Source organism: Mastigoproctus giganteus, chromosome 2 (assembly GCF_048544385.1).
Source record: "Mastigoproctus giganteus isolate SK-2022 chromosome 2, ASM4854438v1, whole genome shotgun sequence".
NCBI lineage: Eukaryota > Metazoa > Arthropoda > Arachnida > Uropygi > Thelyphonidae > Mastigoproctus > Mastigoproctus giganteus.
Genome location: NC_143576.1, coordinates 251405911 through 251427465, shown reverse-complemented (window position 1 = coordinate 251427465; position 21555 = coordinate 251405911). Strand labels below are relative to the sequence as shown.

At 38.3% G+C, this 21555-nt stretch overlaps 1 protein-coding gene across 2 annotated transcripts in view; it reads right to left on the bottom strand.

Annotated features, from left to right (window-relative positions):
* LOC150090378 (caveolin-1-like) overlaps positions 1-14182 on the bottom strand; it is a 69916-nt gene extending 55734 nt beyond the window's left edge. Inside the window, exon 1 of one of the 2 annotated variants that reach the window (XM_090369088.1) lies at positions 13815-14182. Coding sequence is in view for 1 of the 2 variants with exons in the window: in XM_090369089.1 (XP_090225215.1) it covers positions 1858-1860 (3 nt within the window). In the remaining variant the exon portion in view is untranslated. Of the gene's footprint in view, positions 1-1857; positions 2108-13814 lie in introns of those variants that run through there. The other variant, XM_090369089.1, reaches the window with a different exon arrangement.
* Positions 14183-21555: the final 7373 nt, after the last annotated feature.

Below are 21555 nucleotides of genomic sequence, written 5' to 3'. Positions count from 1 at the left end.
CGTCATCACCATTTCAGTACATTATAAGATAAAAATGTCTACTTATTAAATTTTGAGCTTTTTATTTATTTCATGAGCGTTATTTATTTCATGAGCGTTATTATGTAAACTCTGTCACTCTCAAGAGTTTTTGAGCTTTGATGGAAGAACGGGTTATCAGTGAGAAAGGGTGGTAATTTTCGTTTGCCAGAAACTCAAAAACATTGTGCAATATTCGTGAGCAGCAATGAGGATATATGTATAACGTGGACACTGGAACAGGAAGAGATCGGGGTCACTTATTATTTTTTAGTGTCATTTTTTTCCCTTAAAAACAAGTTTAAAAAATATTTGAATGCAATCTGGTCAACGTTGTGGAGTGTAATTTCATATTCGTACAGGAAAAATACACTGGTTATTAAGCAGATCTGTATTTAACCTTCCCTCCCCCTCTTGGTACCAATTAAAATGTAAAAAAAAAAAAAAAAAAACTAAAGAGTGACAGTTTGGGAACTCAAGGTGATTAGCATCTTCCAGTTTCATTACTCCTACGTTAGAAACCTATTAGTCAATCTCTTTACACATTACTCTGGGATCTGCTAATGAATATAGGTGGAAACCAAATATTCAACTTTTTTTTTCTGACAGGATTTCCCTCCTCCCCCATTTCGTTGCGAAGATGGTTAATGTTGAAAGAAAGCTGCTCCACCACTGACTAAGCCCACTTAGCTCTACTAGTGTAATTAGATTGCCAACGTAGTAATCGACGCATTACAGGGACTGGAAGGACATATCTTGTTTTATACCACTGATTCCGATCGATGTTAACGAGATTAATCTGATGGTCAAACGGTCTGTACAAACTGAGAAAGACCTCCCAAAATATGTTCCGAGTTAGCCTGATCAAAGTGTTTCATGGATATGCAATTGGAAGTGGGCTTGTTTGCATCGGCTGTTATAGTTGGTTGTTTAGGAACATCAATAACTAGTCAAGTTTGCTGAATTCTTATAGTACACTATATCTAGAATCGTTATATGCTACCTTTATTGGCTGTATCATGTCTGGTCTGTCTGGACCAGTTTGAGTGCTTGTTGAAAAATTCGTAATAACTTACGGAGAACCCTACTCCCTCCTGAGATCGTTATAATACTACAGTCCCGGTTGAAGATGTCTTTAAGAATTTTACCTTACCAAACAAGTGACGAGTGGCAAACCCACTATTCTGCCACGGAGAACCAGAATAGCCAGTTACATTTTCAGGTTTTGAATCATGGGCCCATATGTGGTCAGAATGTTGTGGGTTTAAATAAGATTAATTACTATATTTAATAACCACTCATATACCACGTGAAATTAATAATATAGTTTAAGCTAATCGCCTAAACCACTAAACATTAAGGTGACGTTTCAGGCGTCTTACCGATACCCATCATCAGACCATGTGATGACAGACTCCTACTTGCCGCATTCATGGTCTGATGATAGGTATCAGTAAAATGCCTGAAACGTCACCTTAAATGTAAGTGGTTTAGCTTAATAAACTATATTATCAATTTCACGTGGTATATGAGTGGTTATTAAATATAGTAATTCATCTTAATGGAAAACAACTACCTAACGTCCTTCCCTAAATAAATATGTGTTGTTGCTAAGTATGGTGCAAGTACTAGGAACAGCAATACTCATCACGACGACATGGCCAATAGTTAGACGGTATTACATTAAGTCAGAAAATTATAGGTGTGATAAAAAATTGGGGAAAAGGAAAAGTTACATAAGAAATGATAAGTTACACAAAAATTAAAAGCATACAAAAAAGGAAAAAAATATGAAACTTGGCGTAGCATAAATCAAGAACAATTTTTAAAAAAACAAACCATGGATTTTGATCAAACGCAGATGGCACAACTGTTGTTGCAGCTCAAGAAACACAGCGCTGAGGATTGGAGAGGAGGATGGCTGGTATCAACGTTTAGTAATCCAGTTGTTCCAGTTGAACAGATGCGATCCACTCTAGGAGAATGCGATGGTATTTGTAATCGGGAGCCATTTTCTGTAGGTTAATTCCACCGAGTGAATTTTCGGGTCATATTAAAATATAAACGATGTGGTTAGTACCATCTGTTGTTATGAAATTGAACTATCCATCTGCCAAGAACATACAGAGTATATATAAAGTTAAAAACAGTTGAATGACGTACCGGACATCATTAGCCCAGTGGAGATAAAGAAACGGTGGTACTAAAAGAATGATAAGGACGTGCTTTTCACTGAGCTGTAAACAGCTTATCGCAAAATAATTTACAGTAATAGAGGAGTAAAACATGTAGAGGCCAAGTAAGATGTACACGTTAAAGGTGAATACGAAAAGCCAGAAATTTCAGTTTTCATTACAGTGTACAGCTAATTAGCATCACGATTTCCACACCAAAACCTATATGTCACGTGACTAGGTTGCTATTTGTGTTAAAAAAAATTAAAAATTTAAAAAGATGTACACAAACTTTTATGAAGACCGAATATGTATCTTATTTTTTCTTACTGTACTGTATTCTCCTTATTAAGAACTGACCTTATGTTAATTACACGAGTATTCCTCGATGAAATCCCTCCTGGTTTTTTGTCCAATTATTTTTTAATTTGCATCGAGGCTCCTAAGGCTGCGAAGCGTTAGTATACACTGACTAACTCGGCCGCGGTTTAAAAAATAGCCCTTAAAAGTTCTTCCCGTTAAGACGTGATTTTAAACTAGACGTTTTCAACACGATCTGGAAAGACAGCCAAATAAACACTGGATGTATCCAGAAAAAATATGCTATATACCTACAAAGCTTCGTTCAAGGGACTCTTCCCTTTATCAGCTGCCCTTGTGCCCTTAAACACCAATACAATATAATACTTTTCCTTTTATGAAGGAGGAAAATAAAACTATAATCAGAATGAATCATGAGATTTACCTTTCCTTAATAAGAATCGGTCTATTAGAAATCAGCGAGCAAGTAAAGTCACGCAAAAAGTGTACCCTCGTGGGTAGCACAGTGGTTATGATCGATCACCTTCCTCTCATGCCGGGGTGAAAAAGATCTGAGTGCGAATCCCATCAATGACTCAAGGAATCACACACACACACACACACAGTATACTGACGCCTCATAGCCTTAGTTTGGTGCTGAAGAGGCGCCCAACTAAACCTGCTTGTGTAGACGAACTTTCCAAGAGAGACGAAGAGGAGAAGGTCACGTCACTGAAATCGGGGATTATATTTCGATCAATCAGTTATTTGTAAAGGCAACTAAAATCGAATCATTGTGTGAGTAATATTCTATTATAATTATCAAATTAATCTAAAATATAAGTATTTTAAAATAAAATAAATGTATTTTCTTATCTACTGTTTTTTTTTCTTTCTTTTTGGCTGAAATCAGTTCAACCATTCATTTAATGTTAAATCCCCTCCCCTCCCCTCGATCTCTTTTAATTAAATTTGAATGATGAACTGTTGTTTGTCGAACGCCACTTGATTCCTACCATAATTTGCTTGTCACTCGTTTGGAGAGAGAAAGGGAGTCTAGGTTCGAATCCCGTCCAAGACTGGAGAAATTCAGGCGTCGTCAATAGATGCTTGTTCTTCCTCTAATTGGCTACATCCCCGAACAACAGTCGCGCATTCGGACCTCATTAAAAGTAATCGGGGTGGGGGGGAGGGCTTTGTGATTTATAATTGCTGTAACTGTTTATCTGCCAACCAACTGATAGTACTTTGAACTGAAGTCATTAGAATGAAGGTGGTGGGGAAAATGCGTAGCTCAGCGACACTCTATAAGAAGTCATTGTACCCACGCTACCATGACACGCTTTTGACCTCGCCGTAACAAGGGCAACAGTAGTATCGTATGGCACGCAACAGAGAGCTGCATTCCGTGCGTTAAAGTGGCGGTCTCTAGGATGACTCATCTCTTGAATTGCTTTCTGCTGTTGATCCTTGTTTTCGCAGTAAGCATCGCTACCACCACCAATGTCCTTGACAATCACTAGAGGCGACCGAAAAAAAAAAAAAAAAGAAACGTGGAGGGTGTCTAGTTCTCTGCGAGATTTCTTCGCAGAAAGTGGAACGCTTAGTCCGATAGCAAAAGCTTCCGTTGTTAAACATAAGTCAAGGAGTTTTGCTTCGGGTTCTAATTTTCTCCTGTCACAGATTCCGTTGTTTACAGAAGCTGAGTGAGTTTCACTGTTTAGACAAAACAAGCAATATTTGATACATTTGTAGAACTGGAACATCTCTCTACTTTTCTAAAGCAACCAGAGTTTTCTATTTAATCTTTAATCTCATCGGAAAGAAAGTGTTTGGATAAAAATCTCAAAATCAGTCACGAGTAATCTGAAACTTCTAAATGGGCCGCATTTAGGTTCGCGTATTGGAGAAGACAGTTTTGGTGTCATGAGGGGAAGGAAAACAAGGGATGCAGTAGGTGTGATGAAAATGTTGGAAACGCATTTGGAAGAGAACAAAGATGTATGTATATGTGTTGTAGATTTGGAGTAGGCCTTTGATCAAGTACACTGAGTTAATTATTGAATATATTAGAATGATACGAGTAGATTGGATCCTTCCTTCCAGAAGAATGGTTAGTAGATTTTATTGAGGACAAAAGTAATAGGGTAGGACATGGTGACTCTAAATTTATACAGATAAGAAGAGGTGTTGTTTATCTCGACGTTATATATAGAAGGGATGGTTAAAAGGAGTCATTTGACAAGGAAAGGTGGAGGAGGGGGAGTTTTATGGGATGAAGTTGGGGGGCTACTGAGAGTGTTAGATTTCAGATGATATGGCACATTGGCACTAGTGGCAGGAATTGGTTAAGGAGCTAAAGGAAAGTTGTGGTAGGTTTCTGATGCGAAAAAGTTTTGGGTAGACAAAGGTGGAAAGAGAAAAGCATCAATTAATTATTGAAATAGGAGGAAAGGGAATAGAACAGGTAAGCGAGTATAGGTATTTGGAAAGCTTAATGGTTTGAGAAACAAAGAGCAGCAAAGAAATAAGAACAGCAATTGGTAAAAAAAAGCTTTTGAGAAGCGAAGAAGAATATTATGTGAGAGATTAGGAATTGGTTTAAGGAAAAGATGAGTACGATGTCTGGCATGGAGTGGTACTTTATGGAGAAGGAGCGTGAAAATTGAGAATGGAAGATATTAAGAGTGGCGAAATTTCGAGATGTGGGTATGGAGGAGGATGGAAAATATAAGATTTGTTGATAAAATAAGAAATTAGGAGATTTTGAGATCCGTGGATGAGAACAGTTGTTTGACTGAAATAATCAGAAGACAGAAGAGAACTTGGATTGGACATGTGTTGCGAGATGAGAGATTTATGATGTGATGGACAGAAGAATTGAGAAGAAGAGGCCCAGAGGGAGATTGAGGAAAACTATGATAGATGAATTGAGAGGAGATGGTAGATATGGGGAGATGAAGAACAAGGCTGAGTGAACGGAGATATGGAGAGGCGGCTATTGAGTTGCATGCTTGTATCTGCCCTCGGCAGAATACTCTGTGTGTGGGTGTTAAGCGTCAAAGCAAATTAGAGCAATGAGGCGATAGTGTATTGTGTCTGTAAATTGCATCTGTTTCTTGGTCGATTTGCTGTTTTATGGACGAAAAACCCGAGTGTCCAGGATAAGAAAGCATGCAACCATCGACCGATACCAACAAAATCAGCAGCGTTGTGAAAAATACTTTTAAAAATTCCTCGCGTCATTGACGCGATTCGAACTGGGGTCTTTTCCGCTCTGTGTGGGGATAACGACGATTCTACCAACTGTGCTACTTACGAGGGCCAAGCGTGAATTATTAAACAATGACATTTATTATTTCTATATATTTTACTGTATTTTATTTTATAAACAAAACATTGGTGCAAGTGATAGTAAAATAAAGTCTCACTTTGTTGCTTACATGTATCAGTGAGTTGAAGTCGATCGATTTTGAAAATATTGACTGCTTCTCACACAAAGATTGCCTTAAAATAGTAGTCCCAGCAACAGTTATGCTTGCATTGGAAAAATTTCGGCTCATCTATTGGAAAAATTTCAGCTCATCAATAAACACGAAGAAAGAAAGGTGCTAAAGTGTTAACTTTAATGAGCGTCTACTCGATTATACAGAACAACAAAGACATGTTGCTCTCACTGACAAAATGTTATTTCGAAATTTACGTAGCGCCATTCGTAGGTAAGAAAACCAAGGGAAAAGTGAATATCATGATTTCTTTTTTCAAAAAAAGTTAGATGTTAATATTAAAAGTGAAAAAATACGGTTGTAGTTTTTAGTGTTCAGGAATTAATTCATTTAATTAGTAAACTTCCTTCCTGATGTATCACTTCGTTTATTTTTTCTGCCAAAAGAATCAAAGACTAGTTAGAGGGAAAAAATCGTCTGTTGGTATTTGATCACGTATGCTCGTATAATTAAAACACATTAAATTCTGCTGTCCATCACACCATTGATTTAGCTGTTGTTATTGTGCTTCTAATATCCTGATTTATAGGGCAGGGTGTTCATTTGCGCAAAACAACTTTTACTTCATTTCATATTTAAAAAATAATGTATAATAGATTATCAACTTGGTCTTAAGGAGTAAAGCTTTGCCCGATATGATAATTAAAGTAATAGCGTATTGAATATTACCACGTTAGTGTGTCAGTTCAATACTGCCTTAGACTCTAATGTGCTGTTTAAATAACAACTTTAAAATAATTAAATGCACATGGCATAATACTTTAAGAGTTTAGTATCTATATAATATCGGTGTTTAGATACACCATAGACACTCTTAAAAAAACTACAAAGTAGTTGTTGTGGGCATCATTTGCTCTTTCTCATATTGTGCTCTGCCTTCACGACGAGTTGCCATGATACTGCACTACCTCAAATAAGTAACACTTCACTAATAGAGAAGACTATTGTTACTTATTCTCAGTGAGTACCACCACCCAGACATGGCAACTCGTCGTGAAGGCAGAGCACAATATGAGAAAGAGCAAATGATGCCCACAACAACTACTTTGTAGTTTTTTTAAGAGTGTCTATGGTGTATCTAAACACCGATATTATATTAAATAACAACATAAGAAATATGTTTAGAATATTTGGAAGCCTTGAAGGCTCTAACAACAACCTATTATTGTATACTTGTAGTCCCTTACTTTGGTGTTTGTCGCTGTTAACACATAGCACGTGCACATAGTAGCAATAAATATAACCCCGGTATCAAGAGCCCTAATGGGATGTTGCTCTGGCTATTTGATTACAGCGTACGTGACCAGTGAAGACCCACAGAGCCTACGTCTGGTGAAGTAGACTTTGTGAGTGACCGATGAGCGATATAAATAATCTTACTTTATACTTCTATTACCATCTGGTGTCTCTTACATGGGAGTTTCATATCACAGCAGGCCTGCCATGATTACAAAGTAATACAAAGTCACAGTAATATTCTCAATGGAGAGTCCCCTTTATTTAGAGCAGTGCGATACAGAGGCATCCCGGTTTGATTATAGAAATTGCTTTGCTTTGAGTCCCATTATATCCGTCCTCCCGCATACCGAGTGGGAACTGGCCAGATTCGAATCCCATCAATGACACGAGGAATTTTTATGAGATTTTTTCACGAGGTGGCCGAGTTAATCTGCCTCCGGCTGGGACAGTATGATTTTTCTCCCGGAAAGTCGGGTTTTTCCAGCAAACGAGCAACTCGACCGCAGAACACACTTAATATGCAGACAGTATATATGACCCACTGTGGTTTCAGTCGCCGATGCGCCTAAAACCCAACAACAACAACAGGAATGGAGCACCCAATTGCCCTGCGCCCAAAAGATGTAATTCAAAAGGAAACACTCTCATTAAAATAACATTAGCATGCAAAATAATTTTATTTTAAAAAAAATTTAAAAGACAATCTCACCTCGGAATACTTGGAACATTTAGTCATCCTCAACATGTCCCAACTCAATTAAAATCTATAAAAGTGAATAGTCGGTTTGGGATTAAATGGGACGCGATGCAATTTATTAGCTAAGTTTCTGTTTTGAATTAAAAGTAACAGTTTAGAAATTGAATTCATTTTACTTTATGTTTAACACCTTTAAGAAATTTTAAAGATACGGAAAAGAATACTTAAAAATGCAGTGGTTTGGAATGATGCAGTGAAGGAAGTCTCTTCTTGCTACGCTGTTTATCCTGATCTGTTGCATGTATGCATTAGATCAGAAATCGGTTTTACAGAAAGTTATTATTTAAAATGGTTATGTATAAATAAATACATTTCAGTGTTTCTTGCTATTCAGAAATTTATATGCACGTAAACTGACAGGTCAAAATATTAGAAACACCACCTTATTTGCAAAGGGAATCAGGGAATTACACGATGCAGTCATCTGCCAAGGTACTTTACCGTCAGCATCCATGCGTGTACCACAATGGTCACGATCGTTGTCCTTCCACACCGTGCGAAAAAAGGACTGGGTTCGAATACCATCAAAGGGACGGGTAAGACATGGATATGTATGGACACGCATTTCACTTAAATAGGTGGTTCCTAAACGTTAGTTCAACTCCGTTGGGGTACACTGTGATGGTACCTATTTATATAAAATGGCCAGAAATGAGTATAGTGCTATATTTGTGCAGTGTGTTATTTTGTTGTTTAGTTATTTCTGCCCACTTTGCTACTAGGAAACAACGATCACCAGCAAGTGTGCTTCCCAGCACCTGTCCATGCCACAAGGAGGTGGGCCATAACTATGTATGCACCCTCACGGAAAACTTTTATTGGCTTCTTTTTTCACTCCGTGGCTGAGTTAGTCGGTCTTAGGATTGGCCAGCAAGGTTCCCCACCTCCCTGGAAACTCGGGTTTTTCGTCAAGCAAACAGACAAATCGACATATACTACCACTAGTTGATTGTCATTCCTGGAACATGGAGGCGGCCAGGGATCGTCTGCCAACGTACGAATGATATCAAATACAGCATCAATCGTCTGCCAGCGTACTGATAACATCGTACAAAATATCAATATATTATCCCAAGTTTGGAGGGTATGTCAGTTCATTAGTTCCAATATCAATGAAACAGCTATTCCGCACTAAAGCTGATCATGAGTATGCTGGTCTTGATTAGAGGATAAGTGTTTCTCACGAGGAAATATTTAACTGCTTCACCTCACCACAGAAAGAGGTGAGGTGAAGCAGTTACATCACATAGCAATGGTGAAGCCGTAATCAAGAACAACACTGCTCAGGAAATGGAACTCAATCCATTTTCAAGTACTTAGTAGCAATAAAGATATTTATTTATTATGGAATGAACAGGGAACGTGGCATCCTTTCATTAACTACAAAGGAATACGCAGCTCAGTAGCAGACCAATCAAAGCAAAGATTCGCTTTTCAACCGTCGCCGTCACAAGCGGTAGGCTCGCCGTGTTGGTCTAATCCACCACAGGAGCCCCCAGTTTCTCCGACACGAATCTAGCCACCCAGAGACGACAGGCGTGCTTCAAGGGTGATGGATCACAAATTCAAATTCAAGTCTGTTCCCTAAATGCTGCCCCTACCCCAACGTTGAGATCAATTTCATAGTTGGCTCCTCAGTTCAAATAGGTCACATACCACTGTACGAGATAGTCCCCAGTCTCAGACAACTATAGCAAGGCTACTGTTTTTCTATTTAAATTTATACCTCCCTTTGTGTGTTTCATCCGAGAAAGTGTAAAAATGACATCAGCGTTTAGTTTACTTAAACCTTTTATAAGGCTTTAAAAAGGTTGAGTAAACTAAATACTGATGGCATCTTTACTCTTTCTCAGATGACACACACACACAAGGGAATACAAATTAAAATTTAAATTAAAAAGGATGGCAGCACAATAGATGTGCAGATATTTGCACCAGCCAAAGTGTAATAACTTGGAATAAATTTGCATCTAATATTGTGAAGGTGGGTAGTTTGAATAAATTTAAGTAATTGATGGTAAGGAACTGTTCTTGCTCATGTGACCCGCGCCTTCAGAATTTTATCTGTTTTTTTTACTCTCGCAGAATGGTAAGTCGAGAAACAATTTCTGTGTACAACTGCATAAGGTATCCAAAATTATTGCCACAAGTTTTCTATCCACCGACTTCCAGTATTCATAAACTCAGGACTTTTTATTATTATTTTTTTGCGTCATTATTTTCACTATTACCGATTAACTCATCCACTGACTCATATTATTCTTACAAGAAAGGGGCATGATCTCCTACATGTGCCAGAGCCATTGATAAATACATTGATAATAATATCAATAGACCCAGGCTAACAATTTAATCGCGAAAGTCCCCGTGGGTAGCACAGTTAGTATAATCAACGTCCTCCTCACACGGGGTGGAAAACGCCTTAGTTCTAATCGCATCAATGACGCGAGGAATTTTTATGGGTATTTTTCACAACTTGGCTGAGTTAGATGGCCTCAGGCAAGTGTAGCATGGTTTTTTCTCCCGGAAACTCGGGTTTTTCCAGCAAATTGGCTATAGAAGATATGCAATTTACAGACATATATTTGGCGCAATATGGGATAAGTTGCTGATGCGTCTGAAACCTTCCAAAAAAAAAAAAAAAAACAACCTACCAGCAATTCCCAGAATAGCTGAGCCACCGTACAACTTTCGAAATTTTAATGTATGTCTAAAAATATGCTGACACAGTTGCAATGTTATCAATATTGTCACGTTATCTAGTAATTACAAAGTGGCCTTAATTTACTTGTTGTAAGTGTCACCGTTTTGTGAGATGATGATGAGTGATCCATGTCTCATAACTATGCGACTAAGAAATTCTTCACCATATCTCTCAGACCACGTTAGCATTTCTCTACATATTTTCACTCAGTTTTAGTTCTGATCAGGTGTGGGTGTAGAATCTAGCGAGCCCACATTCGCGACTGGCAACCTCCAGACATTCTGCTGCTTAGCTGAGAGAATGTGACTCTTCTTTCTCTATTCAGAATCTCCTGGGCTTTTGCATTTTTCTTTAGAGTGGTACAGGTCTGGGGCTGTTTCATGATGTGCCACTTGAAAATTAGAATTTTACTCATTTTAAATCTTCGTGGTGGACCTACAAGTGTCAATTGGATCCTTGGAAATCATCACAACCTTTGTTGTGATGATCTCCAAGGGGACTTTATAATGTCAGATACCTTCATGGTATTACGTTGTGATATGGACATTACATTGAGAACGAATTGACCCTCTACAAAGAAACCTAAGATAATTGTACATCAACATTGTTCAGTGGTTCAGCATTGTAAATAATAAATAAATAAATTTTCTGTTTACACTAATTTTCTGTTCAGCATTGTAAATAATAAATAAATAAATTCTCTGTTAACGACCAGAGTGGGTTTGCCGGGAAAAATGGCTAGAACCGCATAGTACAAGATATAATATCCGGATATCCTCCCCCCGCCTCCATTGATTTGGTCACGTCCTACTCAAGCACTAGACACGACTACAAATGTGCTCGTAGACCTTCGAGGAGACAGTAGTACGATTGTGAATGCAAGATGTCGCGATTAACAGACTTCTAGTGTGGAATGATAATAATAAGGTGCGGCGATAAACAATCGGTCTCTACGTGACTGAAGATCCCTAGGTCGACGACTAGTGACGTGATCTACAAATGGAAGCGGACTGGTGCTGAAACCATTACGAAAAGGTAGAGAAAATCACCGAAGCTGACGCAACGTGACAGGAGAGTCCTGCAAAAAATTGTCTGCTCAGAACGCGGGTCGACGTTGTCGCACAGCACACAGAGGCCTTTGGTGAGATGATTAGAACACATGTCAGCACCAGTAGAGTGAGCAGGACACTCCATGATATGAGTTACCACGATCACGCAGCCGTCCACAAGACACCAATCACCCCGACTAAAGCCAGTCGCCGACTAGTTTAGCATAAGGCCTGCCGTTGTTGCAACGCAGATCAGGAAAGCCGCTCTTTGGAGTGACTAGTCACAGTACTAGATATACCAGGGGTGTGGCAGATGCCCAGAGAAAGCTACTTCCGGTCTGTATCGTTCCGACAATGAAGTTTGGCAGAGGCAGTGTTATGGTCTGGGGCTGTTTCATGATTTGGCCTTGGACTATTGGTTATTTTGGATAAAATGGATGCTCTAGTATATCTGGAGTTATTCTATGGAAAATAATGCATTACGTACGTTGTGGCAGCAAGTCAGGAAAGGTCTGTACGAGGACAACACACCATGTTGTAATACTCGTTGTATTATGAAGGACTGCTTTGGGGATATGAGCATCGAAATATTGGACTGGCTATCCCAGAGCTCTAATCTCAATAGCATAGAGAACCTCTGGGATGAATTGGATCGTCGGGTACGTTTGAGGGGAGCCTGCCCAAAATATAAATAAATAAAATAAAATAAAAAATATAACTGAACTGGTTCGCTGCTTTGAAGGCCGAAAGGCTGAAAATATCGTAGGACATTTTCAAAAAAAAAAAGTGGTGGTGAGTGTTTCACGGAGACTAGATGCTGTCATAAAGGATACAGATTTCGGTACACACTTTATTAGTTTTTCTATAAACCGTTGTTCTTAATGCAGATTTTACCATAATACGTCACTGGGCCAGATGCAAAGGATGAGTGAGGAAAAAGAAGAAGCAAAAAAAAAAAAGGTCGACTAATACAGCGAATGATTAAGCATGAATTTTCAAGGTTATGCTGGAATATGTAGTAATGAAGCATTCCAGAAAAGAAAAAAATTACAGTTCTGGAAAAGAAATATATCTCACAGAAAAACTTTCTTTTCTTTCCTTCCCTTTTTTTTTTTACCACTTTTTGGCTTGTCAAATATTAAGTCGCCATTGCCCTGTCAAATATGGCAACTGATTAAATATGTGCAAAACCCACCGATGAGATGACAATAAATATCGAAACAAATTTTTGGGTGATAGCACTGCATTTTAAGTAAACAACAACGCTTCTCATTTAGAATAAAATTCTAAATTCTAAAATTCTAAATTCTTTTTTTTTTTTTTCGCATTTTGGTTTAGTTACCCCACCCCCCTCTGGCTTGCATGCTGTACAAGGGGCGATTGTAACTAGCCATCAATTGAGTAAATAAATAAATAAATAAAATAGTCGGACTCGGCGGAGAAAGACCAGTTAAGTAAAGGGACATGTGAGAGTTGAATGTTTTTCATCCCTTAAACAGAAAAGCAGATAGATAAATAGAATACTTAATTTTCAGATTTATCCGGGAGTTTTGACTTTGGAGGATTTAATATTAAAGATCGAATGTTCCATTTCTTTCAATATATATATTTTTTTTTTAATGAAAACCCCAAACACGAAAGGTATCAAAACCTATAGTACATAGTACCGTGCATGGGTTGAAGAAGAAGTATGGGGGGAGGGGGATGCCGGAAACTTTGCTCTAGAGACTAAACATGGGTTTCACCACTTCAAGCCTCCAATAAGCAAAGTGGTGGTATTTCACCGGTTGATGAAAGTCATCTACCACCTGAAAATATATAGTTCAAAATTACATGATCACTTCATGTAAGGTGTATTTAAAAAAAAAAAAAAGAATGCTTAAGCTTTTTATATATTAAAGATATGTAAATATAGTCCCAGTTCCACACACGAAGCAAGTACGTGGGCGTTCAGATAATTATACTTTAGAATTAACACGACACATCCCGAGAAGATAAGGAGCTAAAACTGCATGCAATAAAACGAAATCGTAAACCCACCTGTCCGTAAACTCGGTTCCAACTTACCTTGCAAACTAGAGAAGCGGAACAAAACCGTCTGGAAGTAGATAATCAAGAGCAGTGTTTCGGAGTTCCGATCGTCCCAGTCGTCAAACGAGGTGAGCTAAGATCCTAACCTACGCCTTGATCTGACAGCCTACAGTCGGGCGAACAGAAGAAGGGGGAAACCGTGAGCCAATCAGCACAAATGACGCCAACTCTGCTCAAGACGCAGCAACTGTCAAGAGGACCCGCTAGAAATGACCTATTACCGACCAGGGTGGGATGTTAGTCCTGACCTCTGCCCCGAACAGCAGTATTCTTTAAAGGGAGTTTACAAAGCTAGCTGTTGTGATGCTCTTTTCGAGTATGTGAAAGGAAGATGGCAGCAAGTAACAAACTGTTGTGTCTAATAGAAAACTTCTGTAGAGTATTCTCAGCTGTACTATGGCAAATGATATATTCAAGTAGCTCTGGAGACCAAGTTTCGTAATTCATATCTCTATAAGCTAACTAGGTCAAACATTGAAGATTAACTTTCATGTCCTTTTTATTGCACTTTCTTACTTCCTTTTTAACGCACCTTTAAATATTTCTTAAGAAATATAGCTGCCAAAAATGTGGATTCATTATTAAAGCTTTCGTGGTAATAAAGTATGTAATATTTATTTATTCATTCGCTTGTTCGGTTTAAGAGCAAACTGCAGTTATACTCAAACTCGTGCTCTTGTATAGCTTCAGCTAGGAAGGCAGGTACAAAAAAGAAAGCAGCTGGGTTAATACCATTCTGAGTTACGAAGGTAATCCAGATTGTATAATGAATTTCACACACGTCGCCAGAAATTTTTCTTGGGGCAGCAAAAGAGGAGTTTACCCCAGGGCTGGGAGGAGCCCATGCTGGCTGACTCCCAATGCTCCTACCTACCTTATGAAACAGTGCTTAACTGGTATAAACGATATGAATTAATCTGAGGAGGGAGGAGTTGTCCCTATTTCCTTCCCCACTTCAACGCTCATGTTAGTGGGCATGAAAAGATAGAATCCCCTCTATAAAAGAAAAAAAAGTACTTATTTATACTTAAGCACGACCACTAGCTCAGAGGAATTTGCAATTTGGACAATGAATACAATCGCTAACCATATTTAGTAGTCAACCGAGCTTGAACCACACTCTACTCAAACGTGTGTATTATTTGTTCATCAGTTATTTATAAATTATAAAATTTACTGCAGATGAGGCCAATTTAAGGGGCTGTGTCCCCTGCCTGTATGGCTTATTGTTTTTAAGGTGTTTCATAACAGGTGGACCGCACTTTCAGGATATTTAGGATCTGAAAGCAATGAAAACAGTTTATACAAAGAGTACACATACCTAATAAAAATATTTATTCATACTTGGTAAGTGTGTGCTTGTTCTTATTTTTATTAGTTTTGACCATTGAAAACTACGTAACCATTTTTTAAATTCAAACAGATTCAAACATATTGATCATATTGAATATACCCCAGGGCGACGCTAATTTTGAGTTTTATCATGCAGTGAGATGCAGTCAGAACAATCCCACTGCATGGTAAATTGCCAAAATTAAAATAATTCTAAATGAACTAAGGTCCTCGAAGTGAGCCCAGTCCTGTGCCCCGAGAGTGCTTAATGGGTCCTGACTGAAAATTGCTTCCCAGTTACCAAAATAATGGCTACTGCCAATATTTAATGTTTATTGTTCACTCTATACATTATTTATATTACAACATAAATTTTATTTTTTATTAATTATAATTTTAAAATTTTATATTATAATTTATATGTTTACTATACCAATATTTAGAAAATTTAAAAGCTCTAACAAACTGGTAATAAATTTATAATAATAAAATGGTTTCGAAATTTTAACTTTTTTGGATAGTTTTTAAAATTAAACAGATTATAAATTGTGTAAGTTGATTATAATCGATTTCTACCAATATTTAACAACATATTGATCATAAATATTTTACTTTATTAATTGAGAACAAGACGCTTACTCTGTGTTAAAAACTGTTTTTAGTAGATAAATTAAAATATCATTAAGGGTAAATAAAAAATCAAAGATGTTTCTTTTTTTCTCCTTTATATAATAACTTCTTCTTACTAGCTTCCATAGCGGTTAAATTAGGTAATTTATCCAAATGGCTAACTGGAAGGAAAAAAACTAAAAGTACTACATTTGTTGAGGTGATCAATTCTATTGAACGTGTCATCTTGCATGCCCACTTTTGCAATTGTCTGTTCGAAGCCCAATGTGCATATTTATAGCAAGTTCTGCGACGTGTTGCATGCATTGGACCTGTTTTTCCGTCCATGGGGCTGTCCGGATATTAATGGTAGGGCAGTGTATACATTTGAAACTAATGTATTTACACACGTTATATTTAATTGAATTATGGGCTGTAATAATCGCTTACGTCATGAAGAAATAAACGAAACAGTAAAATATCAATTAATATTTAATTAATTGTCACCCTATAGTCAAAATATTTTTGTTGAAGGGGAGATGATGGAACACACCATCTCCCTTTCAACAAAAATTTTCAGAGCAGTCCCATAAGCGAAAAAAAAAAACGTAGGGACAGTGTTCTGCAATGCACAAGACATCCTCTTGGTGAACTTTTCCCAAATGGATGAACAATCAATGAATCCCGTTTCTGGGGCACAATGCAAAATCTGGGGTTACTTGTTCGTCGATGTGAGATGATGCAATCATGCTCTGTGACAATGCACTCTCCCCGCACACACATACAACCCAGCAAACCCAACACTGGTTTCCAATGGTATGGATAAGAAGTGTCTCAACATCACAGTACTGACTTGCATGTCTTTGGGCCTCGTAAACGACATTTATCAGGTCTGCGGCTTGTGAATGATGATGCCTATTGCAGCATTGACTACCTGCTGCAGGCACTTTACTGGGATTTATAAAGGGCTTTTGTGCTCTGGTTTACGTGGCAGCTAAGTCGATTGGTTTGGCGACAGCTGGATGAATTTCTAAAGCTCTCTTCAGATTTTCCTCTTGAGTTATTCCATGTTTTTCATACAGCACAAAATGCAAACCTTCTTACACTTCTAGAGGCATTTAGACTAATATGAACAAGTTACGATGTCTTTTAAAATAATAATTTGAATTTGTACTGGGTGCTCGCTGAAATAAGTGTCTAAGCATGATTAGTATCAAGTAGAAAAGAAATGTTACGATGTCAGCATGTGCACACACAGTTGTATATCTCTTGTAATAAATGTTAAGTCACAGTGATCTGGAGTACCTTACTTTTGGAACATTTATAAATCTATTAAAATTTTGAATTAAGAGGTTTCTAGATATAAAGTTTGTAGTGGTTTTGGTGATTTTTCTGCAAAGAATTTTCAACTTTTATCTTGCCATCTGACAAAACCTGATTACAATTGAAAAAAAAAAAGAAAAAAAACAAGAACTCCGGTTATTGTTATTTACATTTTGAGCCAAGGCAACTATGAGTATGAGGTGTAGGTGTATTCCAACTATTCTTGTGGCCGGTTTGCTACACGAAAAACCCGAATTTCTGGAGGAATTCGTGTAATCTTTGCCGGAGACTGACTAACTCGGCTATAATGTGAAAACAGCATTTAAATTTTCTCCCTGTCTTCGATGGAATTCATATCCAAGTCTTTTCCACAGGGTGAGGAAGGAGAGCGAACGTAACTACTTTGCTAATCGCAAGGGGGTATAGCGATTATTCGTAATTATTGTTTTACGAGATTAAACGAACACCGGGAAAATTTTTAACTTGACTCCAGCCTAAAACGCTTAACTCAGTCTCGTTTGAAAAGGCCTCAATAAGTTTGCAAGTTTGCATCCATCGATGGAATTTGAACCTTTCCAAATGGGCCAGCAGGAAACCAACTAACCTCCTTTTCTTTGGCCTGGTGATATATAGTTGTTTATTACGTTAGCCATCTGTCCCTGTCTCGTTTTCTTCGATAAAAACTGCCGTCTCCTCTTTCCTTGTACAGTAAAAAGGTTGTTTTTTTTTTCATTTTCTTTTTCTTTTTTTGCACTCATTACCTAAGGGCGAATGGGATATTACTAAAAAAAAAGGCGCGCCAGAAGAGTCAGGAAAAGTTAATTAAATTTTACTTCAACCCTTTTAAAATATATTAAAAATAGCAACAAAGAGGTGAGTTCCAATTAATAAATAAGCCCAGCGAATAATAATTTCAAATAGAATATCAATGTATACTATTTAAATGTAAATTAATAACGTTAATTGGTTTATTAATTACTTACGAATTGTAATTAAATAAAACTAAATTATTCTACGAATTAATACGCTAATACGACATTTTCTGCCACAATGGAATAATTTGCAGATTATAAGGTACGAGGGGGATTCAAAAGAGATTTGTATTCACCAAGACGTAGTTGTGGTTGAAATATTTTATGTTTGATACCTTGAAATCTCTATAGTAACCACACATATTTTAGTTTAGATCTGACAATTCTTTTTCTCTTCTTTGCAGCGCTGAATGAATTGAAGTGTCACAACGGATATAGATAAGTGATTCGATTCCTCTTTCTGAAAAGAAAACAACCAAAACAATCCACGAAGAAATGGTCGCTATTTATGGAGAAGATTTCCCACGTTATAGCGTTGTTGCACATTGGTAAAAACAATTCAAATGTGGAAGAACCTCAGTGCATGGTTCCCAAGAAGAAATCCCAAGACACTCAGCAAGCAACTGCTATAATAAAAGAGACTGTTGCAAAAAGTGAGGCATTAATCCTGTAAGATTGCCGTATTAGCGTCAAATAACTAGGTGCAGAACTCTAAACTAGTAGTAGTAGTGGCATGTGATGCAAGAAAGCAAGTGTATGAGCAGCATCAGCCAAAAAAAAAAATAATAAAAATAAAAAAATCACACCATTCCCTCCAAATCCTATCTAGTTCCTCCTTAAATTTATTTAACCTATCAACTTTCGCATCGACAGATGGAAGTTTGTTCCAGCAATTAACCACCCGCTGGCTAAAGGCAAATTTCCGCACATCTATTCTACAGATAGCTTTCCTCAATTTGAATTTATGCCCCCTTAGGTTCGTAATCTGACAAGTAGAAGAATCCCATCAGAATTCAGCGTGCTCAACCCATTCAAGGCCTTATACACCTCAATCAGATCACCGCGCAGGTGCCTAGTCTCCAGCCACTGCAATTTGCAGAACTTAAGCCTCTCTTGGTAAAAGGATCCCTTCATTCCCCTCACCAATCTTGTTGCCCTTCTCTGTACACGCTCAAGTAAATCTACATCCTTCCTAAAATGAGAACTAGAGACCTGTACTCAGTACCCAAGGCGTGACTTGACCATTGCCTTATACAGAGGGACAATCACCTCCTTTTTCCCTGCTAGCAAAATTCCCATATATCATTGACAAAACCCCATAACCTGCTCTGGCAGCCTGTCTGCATTGCTCAGAAAACTTCATATCTGACTGCACAATTACTCCCAGGTCTATTTCATTCTTTACCACCTTAAGTGTAGTACCACACAGTTGGTACGTTTCTCTGGGGTTACTTCTACCCATATGCAGTACTTTGCATTTGTCAAGGTTAAACTTCAGTTGCCACTTCTTAGCCCATCTGCCCAAATTATCTAGATCCTGTTGCAGTAGCACACTGCCATTACTGTCATTAACAACCCTGCCAACCTTTGTATCATCTGCAAACTTCGACACTAAGCCTGATATACCTCAATCAATATCATTGATAAATATACAAAACAACAGTGGACCCAAAACCGAACCCTGTGGGACTCCACTAATAACATTAGTCCACGAAGAGCAGCACCCATTAATTACCACCATCTGTCTTCTTCCACTCTACCATTCTTTTATCCTAGTATAGGGTCAGTGGAGAACATCATCCATCAACAGTTGCGTATGAGTAAAGTGTCTGCTAGATGGGTCTCTAGACTTCTGACCCCTTACCAGAAGAAGGAACGAGCATAATGTGTACATGAAATATGCAGCGCTTAATGAATTGAAGTGTCACAACGGATAAAGTGGAATACAGATCAGTGATTCGGTTCCTCTTTCTGCAAAGGAAAACACCCAAAACAATCCACGAAGAAATGGTCGCTATTTATGGAGAAGATTGCCCATGTTATAGCGTTGTTGCACGTTGGTATAAACAATTCAAATGTAAAAAAACTCAGTGAATGATTCCCAGGGGATATTCAGGGAATATTCATGTGTTGTTGTGGCGGACCCCAGTGTTTCCCCCATTAGCATTAGGATTAGCATTAGCATTAGTAGAGGCATTTGATGCAAGAAAGCAAGCTTATGCAGCATCAGCCAAAAAAAAAAAAAAAAAAAAACCACTTCCACTTCACCCCTCTGTTCGTTCAAAATACCTGTCCAGCTGAGCCTTAAACTTATTTAGGCTATCAACTTCCACGACAAGGGATGGAAGTCTGTTCCACCAACCAACCACCCGCTGGCTAAAGGCAAATTTCCGCACGTCTATCCTACATCTGTCTTTCCTCAATTTGAATTTATGCCCTCTCAGGTGATTATTCTGAGCGAGAGGTAGAATCCCATCAGCATTGAGCATACTCAAACCATTCAAGGCTTTATACACCTCTATCAGATCACCTCGCTGGTGCCTAGTCTCCAGACACTGTAATTTGCAAAACTTAAGCCTTTCTTCGTAAGAGCACCCCTTTGTTCCATCCACTAATCTTGTTGCCCTTCTCTGTACTCGTTCCAGCAGCTCTACATCCTTCTTGAAATGAGGCCTCCAGACCTGTATACAGTACTCTAGGTGTGGCCTGACCATTGCCTTATTATGGTGCAAGGAAGCCTGAGGCTTATGCTGCACCAGCCAAAAAAAAAAAAATTGAGTTATCCTGTGTGTGTGTGTGTGTGTGTGTGTGTGTGTGTGTGTGTGTGTGTGTGTGTGTGTGTGTGTGTGTGTGAGAGAGAGAGAGAGAAGTAGAAGGAAATCACCAAGAAAGAGAAGAATGATGATATTCAGCTGAGGACCCTGGGTGTGCCAAGCCCATACTCACCAGATGTGAGCCCCTGGGGTTGATACAAGGGAATAATCACCTCCTTATCCCTGCTAGAAAAATTCCTATATATCATTGACAATACGCCATGAGCTACTCTTGCAGCCCGTCTGCACTGCTCAGAGAACTTCATATCTGCCTGCACAACCACCCCCAGGTCCCTTTCATTCTCTACCACTGTCAGTGTAGTACCACAGAGTTGATAAGTTGCTCTGGGGTTGCTGTTTCCCATGTGTAGTACTTTACATTTGTCAATGTTAAACTTTATTTGCCACCTCTCAGCCCATCTGCTCAACCTTTACAGATCCTGTTGCAGCAGCATAGTGTCAGTAGTGTCTTTGACAACCCTGCCTACCTTTGTATCGTCTGCAAAGTTCGACATTAAGCTTGATATACCATCATCAATATCATTTATGAATACAGAAAACAATAATGGACCCAACACTGAGCCCTGAGGGACTCCACTAATAACATTAGTCCACGACGAGCAGTGTCCATTGATTACCACTCTCTGTCTTCTCCCCCTCAGCCACCCCTTTATCCACAGCAGCAATTTGCCTCCAATGTCACACTGCTCCAATTTGTGCAGCAGTCTTCCATGTGCAACAGTATCAAAAGCCTTTCTAAGATCCAAGTATATAATATCAAAGTTATTCCCTGCATCCAGTTCCTTTGTGACTGCATCATAGTATCCA